Source organism: Pezoporus flaviventris, unplaced genomic scaffold, assembly GCF_033815535.1.
Source record: "Pezoporus flaviventris isolate CSIRO_AGI_PZ_B2104156 unplaced genomic scaffold, CSIRO_AGI_Pfla_v1 ptg000055l, whole genome shotgun sequence".
Lineage (NCBI taxonomy): Eukaryota > Metazoa > Chordata > Aves > Psittaciformes > Psittacidae > Pezoporus > Pezoporus flaviventris.
The window spans coordinates 2855698-2869225 of record NW_026892603.1 but is presented as its reverse complement, the minus strand read 5'-3'; the positions used below and the strand labels follow the sequence as shown (position 1 = coordinate 2869225).

Here is a 13528-nt window from a genome sequence, read left to right as displayed (position 1 = left end):
ACACAGCAATGTTTTGTATGTAAACACTTGAAACAGTTTTATTTTTAAAAAAAAACGTTTGTACAGTTGGATCATACAGTGTTCTTCTGTGCACCTTAAATTAAAAGCCTCCAGCTTTTAAAAATGCCACCCAGTACAAAAGTGCTAATGTAAAACTGTAGTGTTTATGCATATAAACCAGCACTACACGTTGCTAAATATCACTCTAAATAGTCTCTTCACCAGCGTCAATGAGTGGAGAAGAGATGGAAGATCAGGCTTCATGGTGTTGAAGGGCTTCCTTCTTTTCCTTACAGTTCAGTCTTCAGGAGCTTCAGTGCTTTCTGCATATTTGAATACACTAGAAATTAAATATTCATAGATGTTATTTTTGCTGCAACTTCCTCTGCCAGCAACTACAAGTACTGTAGAGAATACGTCAGTGTTACCTAAGCTTTTGGTCATATGCATATTCCTATACAGATTCGGATGCACTGTGCTCTTCCAAGCATCTTGTGAATGTCATCTGTTTAATTTTAACTGGTGAATATATACATCTGTTAATGCGAATACACAGGCGTTTGCAGAGCTGAGGTGGGAGCTGTGCAGCAGTGAGGGAGGGCTGTAGCTAACAGCTCTTCCCTGCTCCCGGAAGGTTTCCTGGCCTGGCAGGGCTTGTGTGCCAGGGTTCTCACTGTTGCTTACAGAGAACGCTGCTGAATTATGCAAGTTCCTACTGACGTATGCTTGCTTTCAAAACAGATGGATGTTTAAGGCTCTGGGGCCCTGCCATCATTCTCTTCACCTCATTGAGTTTAAGTCTAGCACCCTGTTTAATTTTAATCCTAGTTAGCTGTCATTCAGCAAGTGCTGATTGCGAGAGTCTGTGATGTCTGGTGTTATTCCTTATCGGGTGAAAAATGTGACTGCTTTCAGCATACCTCAGAGTGTTTCAGAATATGCTACTTACACAATGAAATGTCAGAGGGCTCATATGCATAAAGACGGTTTGAGTATCTCCCAGTAATATCTGCTCTCACAGTCAGGGAAGGATCTGGAAAATAAGGATGAGAGAGGCTGCAGTGGACAAACTAACTTTCAAGCAGAAGATAAACCTTTCTGTGCTTCTGCTTGTTTCCTAAACGTTTCTGCAGGACCCATCTGCTTCCACTAGCAACCAAGAGATGGTTCTTCTACAAAGTCACTGACATTTCTGTTTTAACTGTTTGCAGGTTGATTAAGAAGAGGGAATAGGTTTAATTTTGATCAAGTTGATCAGCATGGCACCCTGTGCTACTGCATAGAACCTGGAGTAACTCTGCGAACTGAGGCTGCTTTCAGGCTACAAATCTTACTAAAAAAGAAATAATTAAGGAAGAGATAATGTGACAGTTGCTTTGGTCCATTGAAAAGGGGCATCATAACCTAGGTTTATAAAGGTATGTGTTAATGATGCATGTGTGCAGTATGGGAGGCTGCAGACCTGTTCTGGGAGAGGGTATACTTGGATACATGCATGGACTCTAGCACGTCTTCAAAATGCAAATGCTTTGGAGGGTTCTGTGCATGTTAGGGCAGCTTAGAACTGAGTACTGAGCTTTGAAAATCAGCCCCTGAAGCACTGCTGTTCCTGCAGTGTCCAAGGTTGTGTTGCAAAAAACAACCTGGCAGGTTTACAGTATTTCTAGAGATAGGTGGGTGAGCAAGGCTGAGCCAGTGCCCATTCTATGGCATCATGTCATTTTGATGGAAGGAATTACATGATTCATGGAATCCCTGAGGAAGGAATGCTGGAACTGTGAAGCTGATGACCCAGCTGTGTTGCTTTGAAGTCTGATGCAACAAAACCAAACAGAAATTTCATATTCGCCATGGAATAAATTAATAAGACTGCAGGTTTGAGATGCATGGCACAGCAGGAGCTTTGACCCCAGATAAGCTTTCATGCTTGAGGTACTCACCTATGAACAAAATTCGAGGGACATACTGGCCATCAGGTGAAAGATTCTTGTCTGTGGTTTCATACTTAAGGAAAGCAAAGAAGGTTCCCAGTCAAGGAGGGCATAAATACTTTTTTCCTTCATTGTACTTTGTCTCATGAAATACACCCCAAATAATTTTGCGGTTTAAGACATACACTGTCTGAGTGCAATCTTTTAACAGCTGGAGTTGCAAATCGGTAACAACAGCTTACGTTATTAGGAAACCTTAAATTCCCTCATATTTTTAGTTTATGATAGCTACAGGTGAAAGAGACTTGCTACTAATCTGTTATGCTTCAGCAGTGGCAAGTTTCCTAGCCATTAAACTGACTAATTATAGCTAGAGGAGCCATAATTAGAACTTTGTTGCATTCACTTACTGAAGTGTAACTGGGAAACTTACCACAAGGTTCAGGAGAATGAATTTTTCAGCCAGTTTCTGTATATCTTTGTGTTCAGCAAAGACCTTCTTGAGGGCTAGAATGGAAACAAATGGGAAAAAAAATTAAAAATATACTCCTGAGATCTATTCTCCTTGAAAAAGAAATTCAAACAAAATGATAGAATCAAAGTGAGAATTCCCAGTTTACAATTACAGCAAGAGGAGATTTTTCATTCCACTGGAAGATGATTAACTCATATTCTGTGATAAAGAGTAATTATAATGGTACAAAATGTCTCTTCTTCCTTCAGATAGTGCAGCTCACTCTCAAATTTGTCTGCTTAAGTTAGAATTTGAGCATTTGACCCTCTAAGTGCTATTCTACTATTGCAGTTTCTGGCTCCAGTACTTAAGGCACTACCAATACAGCATGTTAAGACTGCTGCCTGAAATGTTTGAAAGGATTTCAATGCTTGTACAAATATCCTTTTGCATCCATGGCAAAGGTCTTGCCTTGTGGGTTGGCTTGCAGGAAGAAGGGTCCTCAGGTAAGTTCAGAAACACTGGGAAAAGAGCAGTCCCAGTTACCAGAAATCACACAAGAACTGAGTGTCCAGCCTAGTATGGTTTAGTCCCTGGGCAGATTCAGTCTCAGTTATCAGTGATCTAGAGAGCCGAGTATGTCCTTTCCAATACATTGTTGTTCGCTGCTGGTCTTGTTATTGGTTTTGGCTGGTCGTGACACCAACCAAAACCACGTTTGTTACAGGTCAAAACCTGCTGACCTCTACTTGTTTCTGTATCCATTCTGTATCACATAACACTGAATTACCATTTTATTTTACTTCTGGACATCAGAAAAATACCTATGTGGGACAGTGTCTTGAAGAACGCTCCAAGTTGGTATTTCACTAAGTCACCAGAATGGTGGCTGCTGATATTTTTTTTAAACAGCATTTATCCAGAAACCAAAAACCTGATGATTTTGTTATTCTTTTTCTGCATAAAGGGATTACCTTGGCTGTGTGGGCAGTCATCCAGGTGGTGGATAATCATCAGGGGTTTGTTGCTGGAAAAGAAGAGTCCTCATTAGGGGATGGGGGGTGGGGTGGCAGGGAGTTCAGGGGGATGTGGGGTGCAGAGTGGGGCACAGTACCCGTGCTTGGCACGGAAGAGGGCTTCTTCGTAAGTCTGTGTCCAGATGAGCTGGTCTCCCCAGCCTGCAGGGGAAGAACAAGCAGCATGTTTTAAGCAGGGCCGTGGATTCAAAATAATGAATAAAGGGGGAAGGGGTACTAGGAAATACTAGAAAATGTATTTGCAGAATGAGTGGCAAGAAAATTAATGTAGTGGAACAGCAGAAGAGTCAAAACTTCAGCAAACCGTGTCTCTTTTGTGTGTGTGCGTGTGTGGGTTTTTGTTTCTTTTATTTTTACCTCTGGAGAGTGTCTGAGGCAGTTTTGGTTTAGCGGTGGTCTCCTTTGTCTCCTTCTTGCCTGCATCCTTTGCCAGAGCACAGGAGATGGCAATGAGCAGCAGGAACATGGACATGTAACTTTTCTCCATGGCTGCTCCTGGGAACAGAAGAGAGAAAAGTGATGTGGCCATGCCTCCCAGGCTGGTACTTGCTTTGGGGCACACAGCAGATAAGGACTTTAGAGCAGCAGCAGGTCAAGTCACAGGTATGCAGCTGGGTGAGTCAGGGCTGAAGCAAAGTGCTCCAGGCAGGGGCGTGGGCTCGGGGGAACAGCAGGGCAGTGGGCTTAGCAAATTACCAGGAAGTACCTGCCTGCTTTCTCCTGCTCTGTTCGTGCCCTTGGGCTCCGGTCCTTTGAAGATACACATGTATGTGTTAGTTTTTCTCTCTTCTTTTTACACATAATGAATTTGCTCAGTAAAACAACTGAGTTTTGGCAATTCCAAAAGTAATTGCAGGTGCTAATAAGTTCTCAGTCCTACCCCAATCTCCCAGTGTTACAGTAACCTAGCAGCAGGTGCTGAAAAATTAGCTTGTCCAGCTCTTCTTCCATTTTGCAGTGGAAGCAGCTCAAATGGGAAGTCGGAATGTCAAGTTAGCTTGTGCAGTGAGCCATTGGCACAGGCGCAGCTTAATGCTGTTGTTGAAACTTTTGACCTGGTCTTCCCCCTTAAAAGCATGATCTAATCCTTAAAACCAATAGAATCTGTAATAAAGAGAGTGTGTGTGTGTATGTGTGTGGGGTTCTGTATGGAACAGTGAGCACTGAAATGGAGTTTGCTGGTGTAAGCAACACCAAGCAGCGAGCTTTTCCTGAGCCAGACTCTGGGGCATTGGGATGAGACATGTCACCTGGAAAGCTCCTCGGCTTTTCAGGTGGGATGCTTCTCTGATGGGGGAAAACACTTCAGCAGCATGACCCTGCGTTTTCTCATTAGATTTCCTCCTAGAAACTAGAACACCAATGTAAAGGGGACAGCAAGAAAAGCTGCGATATTCCCAAAGCCATACGGAAAACTCAAACTATTTATGCAAACTGCAGCAGGCTGACAATTTTTAAAATTCAGGCAAGGAAAATTAAACTCTAGGGAAACAGCATTTTCTGGATAGGAACTGCAGGAGGAAACATAAAGTGAGTTTCCGTCAGAGGTACAGCACTCTCTGCTACTGGGATGTCCAGTAGACCTCAAACATCCAGAGAGTCATTGTTTTAAGGTCATGAAATATGACTATTGCAGGAGACTGGCTTTCTGCCCTAAGAAAGGTCTCCTTGCCAAGGAAGCAAATTGTATAAAATTAAATTAAACACAGTGGATTTTTGGGGTTGCCTCAAGAGTTGTTTTGGCCAGAGCTGTAGAATGGAAATAATGCTTCTTTAAAAGAAAAGAGAAAGAACTTATGGAACAACCAGGAAATAGAAGACCAGCTAAATTTTATGCTGTTGCTGATCCAGAAAGCAGAAAGCAAAGACTGAGGAACGTTAGACCTGCTCCTTAGAACTTTCCTTCTAGAAGGCCATGTGCACTTTCGCTGATTTTTCTACTTTACCCCCTAAAACCCTTCTCTCTTGGCTCTTTTAACCTGCAAAGCTGGAATCTCTCTGCATAGTTGTTTTTCATAGCAAGCTGTGCTGAGCTGTGCCTACTTTGCTGCAGTTCCTTTCCTTCTATGGGTCGGCCACCCAGTCCCAGGTAACCCAAGCTCACAGCTCCCTATGTACTTTCTAAAGCAGTAAGCACGCTTCACCTTACCTTGTTTACTCTCCCAGATGCTTGCCCGTGGGAGAAGGTGATCCCGGTTACAGTGTGAATGCTGCCGATCCTACTGCCTATTTATGCACCTTCACACACCCAACTCCACCCACAGGCTTTGGATTTGAATACTACTTACAAAGAACTAAACTTTCAACTTTTTTTTTCCTACCAAAACATTCAGGGTTAATTTTGTAATTAAATAACATCACATTTTCTTGTCAGAAGTTGCATCTGGAGCCCAGAGATGTTTCTATAGACTTTTGGGACATTTATTGAAAGGTGCTTTTCAAAGACTGGCAAAGATCCAAGTCCAGGTAAGCTTAAATCAAGACTCCTGATTTGCCTGAAGACTGATTTGTCTTTTCTTGATTGGTTGAAAAACCAATTCGGGTCATTGTTCTTTTAGTCCTTTGAAAAAGTTAAATTGATGACTCAGAGCTTTAGATTTTAATTAGATAATTAACTATGCACATTTTATAGATATGTGTGTATGTGTGCACTTATAACAGCACATAGGAAAACTGTAGTAAAGCCTAAAAGTTTACAAAGATCACCACAAAAAGCAATGTGCTCAGAAGCTGTAACAATGAACTCTGTTTGTAAGTGGAGGTCTAAATAAACATTTAATTCAAATTCTATGCTTATATGCTTAGTTCTATAGGCATTTATTTTTAACTACAACACAAAAATCAACCATTTTAAATTTCAGATACAGTGCAATGCTCAGGAAAAGAAGACCTTTTAGGTGGCCTTTTAGGCAGGCCATCCCTCCAGTTGTACTGACTGCAGATGGCCCCTTCCTCAGAGGTCAGTGTGATTCTGTCCTCTGCTATATATGTTGAAACTACAGTATGTTCTCCTTGGTGCATGCCTCATATATTTCAGTGAGATTAAAATCACATGTTCATGGGCAGCAAACACTTAACATTACTCAGTTGGGTAGATGAAATCCATCAGATACGGATTTTCCTGTTTGAAATTCACAGTGCTCTCTGATGTCTGCTAACAGCACCCATTTCTTTATTAATATCCTGAAGAGAATGTGCTTCTTTGGATCATGCTGTGTTGTTTTGTTTGGTTTTTTAATCTCTCATAAATAGTAATTGGGAAAACAAAGTGCAGAAGCAAGATGATGAACTGGAGCAAAAGAAAAATATTGCTGTTCCTCACGAACGTACAGTAGTACTGTGCTTTGCTTAGATGCTTTACATGTTAGAAGGGTGAAACCAAAGCTCCCAGGGAGGTCAGTCATTTTAATTCCTATTTTTGTATTTTTTATGGTAAATGTATATTTTCCTGATATAGAAATTAAATGGGAAAGTTTGCATATGAATTTCTGCTACTCCTCCCACACTTCTTCCTGAAGATTCAGAGATGTATTTTGTTAGCTTCTGTATCGTGTATCCAAATCACATCCATGCGGATTTTCTTCTAAAACATATTCCAAAAACATTTCCAAGATCTGCATTTAGACATGGGAGCACTTGCTTTGGACAATCAGGTTACAGCCTATAAATGTAGGAGTCAAATATTAGGTACCCATTTCTCAAATCTTGGTCTCAGCTCAGGCAATTTGTAACTGTAATTTAACATGCTTTTGCTGACTGTCTTCTCAGGTCACGCCTAGTAGCATTTGGTAGTTTTAAATCCTGTAGCAGAAGCTCTGTTTGCTCTCTGGTGATGTGAAGAGGTCAGGAGCACGTAGGCTCCCACTCAGAAGCTTTTTAAAAAAGAAATTTGATTTTGTCTAAAATATACCCTTGAAACTAAGCCCCCACCTGCCCCTTGGCTCCTGCTTCAGATGTATTTCCATTTAACCTGCACCTTTGCTTTCTCCTGTTTCCAGGAGATGTACTTACCTTAGCCTATTCCCACATAGCTTTGTGCTGAATTGTTTCCTGTAGGAAACTCAGTAATTCAAATACAGCTACTCACAGGGACATCCCTGTCCGCTCAGACCTGGTGATCTCAATGTAGTGGTTGAACATGTCTCCAAACTATCCTTGTGCCTTGTTAATGAAGAGAGGGGAGCTCAGCCTTTCCCACAGCTCCTCGCTTGGGTTCTGAGACCAGACCCAGCCTCTGAGTTAGCTTCTGGCTGTTTATCAGGGGCTATTTTCTCTGTCTCAGTGACTAACTCCTGCAGGAATTGCCCCAGGAGAGCTTGGAACAAAAAAGGACCATCACAGAAGGTCTTTTGCTATAAAGATCTGGTAGACCCCATTTACCATTAATATTTAGTATCTTTACAAAATTAGTAATTGGATTTTTCTTTTGATTTTAATTTCTCTGGTCTGAAGGTTCATTATGTTACTCAGAAATGTCTGTGTTGTGTATGTTGATGGAAAAAAATTACATTGTAATTGAAATCCTGATTTAAAAAGCCAGGTTAGATGTACCTTTGAGTAAGCTGGTCTAGTGGAAGGTGTCATGGCAGAGGGGCTGGAATTAGTTGATCTTTAACGTCCCTTCCAACCCAAACCATTCTATGATTCTATGAAATCAGCACAGTATCAGGGGAATGATGTTACAGGTGTTTTGAAGTGCATTGTTTTTCCATGTGTTTTGTAACACATACCATTTAGGATTCAGCCATTTCTTCTAATTTAATCACAAACATGTGCTTCCAAGTCCTGTGATCTGCTGCTCAGAATAAATAGGAAAATTTGACATTAGAGGAATAAAAGTAATGAATAAAATGCATAGTCATTCCCACACTAGGAATACTCTCAGTAAAAGCTGGAGACAGCCATACCTGGGAGTCACCGAGCTCCCACTGCTGTTAAAGTAGTAGTATGTTGTATGACATGGCTGTTGAAAGTAGAATGCGTTAGTTTGAGAACTGGTCAAAATTCCTTTGTCAATGCTTTAACCACATGAACTGCGTAATAATTTTTTAGCACCTGAAAGCTGCTTGGATGAAATTTGACTGATAATTTAAGACAATTCTGTCCAAAATTTAAGACAATTCTGACACCTATGTCAGATTTCATTCACCCCCCAGATAATTGAAGTCTTTGTCTTGAGGATTATGGGTAGGTGCTTTCTGGATTGGGGTATGGCAGTCACTCCTGTCAAGACTGTTTCTTTTTGTATAATAGTCATTTATGCTGGAGCAGGTACCAGACCCCAGATACCTCACTTCCCAGCTTAGTTGTTCATCTGTTGGGCAAGAAAGTGATTTTTCTCACATTGGAAAAATTAGGAAATGTTTGCTAATTCATGCAAGTGGAAAGCACTGCTAAAGAACAGACCAAGAAGGACTTGATATCTTACAAGTGGTCCAGACATTCCCCTGAGAGTTGGAGGATCATGGTTCAACCATTCTCCTGCCTACTGTATTTTCAGTACAAAGCCACATTTCAATGCAAAGCTGGAAAGTCAAAAGTTCAGCTTATTTCTGCTGCTGAGCACTTAAAGCTGGTAACTGGAGCTCAGGAAAATCTGATGATTTGTCTTGAAAGATGTGATTTCCCAGAACATGTCAGCCCAACACTTTCCTCTTTTTTTTTTGTCAAATGAATGACTCAATTAACTTGCAGTACTTGCAGTTTATGGCAACATTTTTCAAATCGGATAGCAGAAGAGATGGTTAGGATTTCAAATATGACAGTCTGATTCTTTGATCACTGCTTTCAAAGCAAAACACAACCCATCAGGATTTTGAGACCTCTAAAAGCATTCTTTTCCACTTGCCTGTGCATGTTTACAATACAAATCACCACCACTTGATGTAAATTGACAGGCTGGCATAAAAAGCATAGAGCATCCTTTACATAGCTTCAGATAAAGGTAAGGATTTATCATGTAACTAGTTCTTATGTTATACACTGGTTTGAGCTGTGAAGTACTAGGTTGTCTGGAAGGCATTTCTGAATGACATGTTTTAAAATCAGTAAGTCATTTGAACACCAATAGTAAGTATACTTACTCTTGCACTGTTTAATAGCTTTTTTCCCAGTGGTAAGAAAATTACCACGCTCTTGTTACACCAAGGAGTGTCAAGGTTTTCAGCATATGTGGGACTTAAATTGCTCAGCTTGTGTTTGGTAAGAGAAGGCCGGACCCTGACAACATTTAGATTTAACTTTGAAATGTTTTGTTCAGTCAAAACAAGGGAGGCAGTGAATGAGTGAAGAGGGATTCTTTGAGAGGGATTGGGAAGCTGAGGGTGTTTCACGCACTGCAGAGGAGACTGTTCATCTGGTTTTCTTAACTGGGTAAATTGGGTATGATTTGCAAGGCTTCATGCCTGAAATTCTTGTACTTAAGTTTAAGTAAATGTATTTTAATTGATTGGAATGACCAGCTGTATTTAAAACCAGAAGATTTGCTGTGTTCCAGGATTAAAGACAATGACTCCTCCCCTATCTGAATAACTGATACTCAGTTTTGAGTATTGCTTGAAATCTGTAAGCCAGCAGTTTCCTGTTTTTAATATACTGTAATATATGAGGATGGTGGGAAGACCTTTGTGATTTGGACAGCTCAGTTTTGTATTTAGTATCATATGGATAATGACATGAAGATTCAAACTTTGTTGAACTAATTCTTGGAAACCTGAGAGTGAAGTTGTCCTTTCATCTCTCTTTGTAACATGTACCAGTGCTACACTATCCTCTGCATAAAGATGATTTTCCTGATGTCTACTGTCATCCTCCCAAACTACAGCTCATTGAAAAGTTTGAATCCTTCATCTTTGTAGCACCTGTTCAAGTAGTTTCAGGCTGCTATTACATAGTCCCTTATCCCCCTTTTCAAGAGATTGGACAAGCCCAGCCAGCATCTTGAATTTTAGTAGAGAAGGTCAGTTATGGCAATAGACAGAATGTAGAATACTGCACTTGGGGGTAAGGGGAAAGAGAAAACTCTCCCCCTATAAAGGGGTAGTTCCTAATGTTGAATGTGTTTCTGAAGGCTTCTTACTGCCATTCTTGTCTGCAAATATTGACATAATATACTTCCTCTTGTTACACAGTATCTTAATGACATATTGTAGACCACTTCTTTTCCTTCTCATTGCATAAAGTCATTCTATTGCAGAATGCCTCAAACTTCACCTTTTCCTTAGTGTTTTGGGTTTAGGTTGACTGACTATGTTCTATGCTATGGTGATATTCTGGATCCCAAGATAATATTTTATTTGCCAGGATAACAGAAATGTTAGGGACAGAAACCTTTTAAAGGTCTTTACCAAGATCACCTTTAAAGATCCCTGTAGAGCTAAAAATCCTTACATAGTCTTAATACAGAATTCTTCCTCTTTTTGCATTCCATGATTGTGTGAATATAAAGTTTTGCTGAATTTTCAGCAAAACCACGCTTACTTCAAAAATAGCACATCTCACAGGGATGAGAATCTTTCTATTTCTTTGAAGAATAACATTTTACTGCTAATAATCTCTTAGCACATGCTATCAATAAACTAATTTCTTGCAAAGCATGTGTTTGTGCAGGAAGCTGTCACAGGAGCAGCATTAATGATGGTGGCTTCTCAGAGATCATCTGTCTTGAAGCAACTGAGCTGGTTTTTAAGTCAGGGAACATATCACAACACATTGTCATTGCATGAGAGAAGATACACTTTCCCATAGCTTCCCTGCAGAAAACCTGATAACGTATGGACTAAGTAAGAGGAGAGTGATATGGACTGTCAGGCTCAAAGGGTTGTGATTAGCAACAGATGAGTTGGATGCCAGTCACTAGTGGTGTACCCCAGGGTCCGTAATAGGGCTGGTATTATTTAACATTTTCATTAGTGGATGGAAAGAGTGCACCCTCAACAAGTCTGCAAGTAATACAAAGCTGCGAGAAGTGGTTCAAAGCCAGGCTGGACGGAGTCTTGGGTGACATGGTTTGGTGTGTGGTGTCCCTGCCCATGGCAGGGGGGCTAGAATTAGATGATCTTAAGGTGCTTTCCAACCCTAACTATTCTATGATTCTATGACACCACACAGAGGGACCTTGACAGGTTGGAGAAATGAACCACTTGAACTTCAACAAAGGTTGATACAAAGTCGTGCACCTGGGGAGGCACTAAGACATGCTGGGGTTCCTGGTGGACAGCAAGTTGGACATTAGCCAGTAGCATGTCATTATGGCAAAGGTAACCAACAGCCTGTAGTGCTGCGTTAGGCAAAGCATCACCAGCAGGACAAAGTGAGGCCACATCTGGAGTTCTGGGTCCAGTTCTAGGCTCCCCAGTACAGGAGAGACATGGACATACTGGAACAAGTCCAGCAAAGGGCTTCAAAAATGGTGAAGTGATGGAGCATCTGTCATTCAAGAAGAGGCTGAGAGAGCTGGAACTGTTCAGCCTGCAGAAGAGATGGTTCAGGGGGATCTCATCGATGTGTATAAATACCTGATGTAGGGGAAGTAAAGAAGACAAAGCCAGACTTCTCTGACATCATGTGGCAGGATGAGAGGCAACAGGCCCAAGCTGAAATTCAGGAAATTCCATGCAAATGAAAGATAAAACTGGTTTTTGGTAATGTGAAGATAACTGAAGACTAGAACAAGCTGTCCATAAAAGTTGTGGAATCTCCATCCTTGGACATATTCAAAACACAACTGGTCTTGAACTACAGTCTCCACAGATGCCTTCTAAATCCAACAATTCTGTTATTTTGTGATTCTACATATGTAGCGTATATGAAAGAAGGTTAAATAGTTCAAAGGCAAAGTTATAACTGAACCCAGACGTATCCCACTCTAAGCTACCGCTAACTGTTACTATAGCTAAATTAATAGGAAGATGCCATACTGAGGTCACAGATTAGGATGTTTTTGCTGGAACAGTAATGAATGGTTATTAACTTTGACCCAAGAGGAGCTCATGTTTCACCACTGTGTGGTCGTGCACCTTCACTCTACAGTTGTAATACCCCTATCAGAACAGTTAGCTGGCTATTTAAGCCAGTTAAGGCAACGTGTACTTAAAGTCTTGTTTAAATGTTATGGCCTGGAAATGGTAAGCACACTCCTGCAGGTGGTGACACTAAATAAGCAGTATCAGTCACAGGGAGCTGATAGAATGGGTGTTCCCACTCTCCTGCTGGCCCAGTTCCAGCCATTATGATGACAATAACGTGGCTCTATCTTTGCATCAAATGCTCAGTGCATCTTAAAACTACATTTTCTGTAGCTGGCATAAGCAATACTATCCCAAGTCTTGTGAAATACTTTGTTGATAGTGGTCCAAGGGCTGTGATAAGTTTCAGCTATGCTTAACATAGAGACTTGGAAGCTGGGACAGAGCGCCCAGCTCCCATTTCCCCCTCCCCTCATAAGGTCATTCCAGCAGCTGAGAATGGCTGAAATAGAAGTGAGCTTAAGCAATGTGTCCTTTTTTCATATGGCTGGTTCCTGTATCCAGTTGTACTATTTAGAGATTCCCTGGGAGTCAGGGAATTCCCACATAGTCAAGTCACAAGTAGCATAATCTCGGTATGCCAATAAAACTGGGTGGAAAAGATGGAGATTGGAGTGTGATCTGAAAGCAGGCCACTGAAAACTTCATGAAGTCACGAATATGTAAAATAGAGTGTTCTGTTAGGAACTATTTCTGCTTTTAAGCTGTCTGAATGGAGAAGATGGAATAAGGTGTCATTTCTCGTTTTCTGTTGAAAGACCCGTAGCTGTCCACCCTCGGCCAAGTTTTCAGAGTTCAAAGTGTTAAGTCATTACAAACACCAGCAGGTTGGGGCATCAGTTCCTGTACTCCTATTTTATACTATGTAGCTGCTGGAGGTGCAGAGCAAAGAGGCAGCTGGAGCAGTGCCAGCTGACCAGCGGTGTGCTGCGCTCTGCACATGCTGCTGGGCAGAAATAACCTGGGGCCAGTTGGTAACATCCACCTGCTTTCCTGCTTTCTAGCGCAGATGGAGGTATATAAATCAGCAACAGGCAGAATGGGGGAAATGGCTGTTTGCTTGGTCAGTGTGAAGATCTG

The 13528-nt window shown here is 41.3% G+C and overlaps 1 protein-coding gene across 1 annotated transcript; it reads right to left on the bottom strand.

The window, feature by feature from the left end:
- Positions 1-9: 9 nt before the first annotated feature.
- Positions 10-5704, bottom strand: AGR2 (anterior gradient 2, protein disulphide isomerase family member). Its single transcript, XM_061469216.1, has 8 exons — positions 5572-5704; positions 3780-3917; positions 3500-3563; positions 3360-3412; positions 2365-2438; positions 1941-2004; positions 950-1033; positions 10-340 (listed from the first exon to the last, which is right to left on the bottom strand). The coding sequence occupies exons 2-8, from the start codon at positions 3907-3909 to the stop codon at positions 291-293; spliced, it is 519 nt and encodes a 172-aa protein (XP_061325200.1). The 5' UTR covers positions 3910-3917; positions 5572-5704; the 3' UTR covers positions 10-290.
- Positions 5705-13528: the final 7824 nt, after the last annotated feature.

Bases quoted from the DNA above. Each gene is read 5' to 3' on its own strand.
- AGR2 (XM_061469216.1), bottom strand. From the start codon at position 3,909: ATGGAGAAAAGTTACATGTCCATGTTCCTGCTGCTCATTGCCATCTCC. The intron at 2,439-3,359 runs GTAATCCCTTTA...TTTCCATTCTAG, and splicing joins TGACTGCCCACACAGCCAAG to CCCTCAAGAAGGTCTTTGCT. The intron at 2,005-2,364 runs GTAAGTTTCCCA...GCTTTCCTTAAG, and splicing joins TCATTCTCCTGAACCTTGTG to TATGAAACCACAGACAAGAA.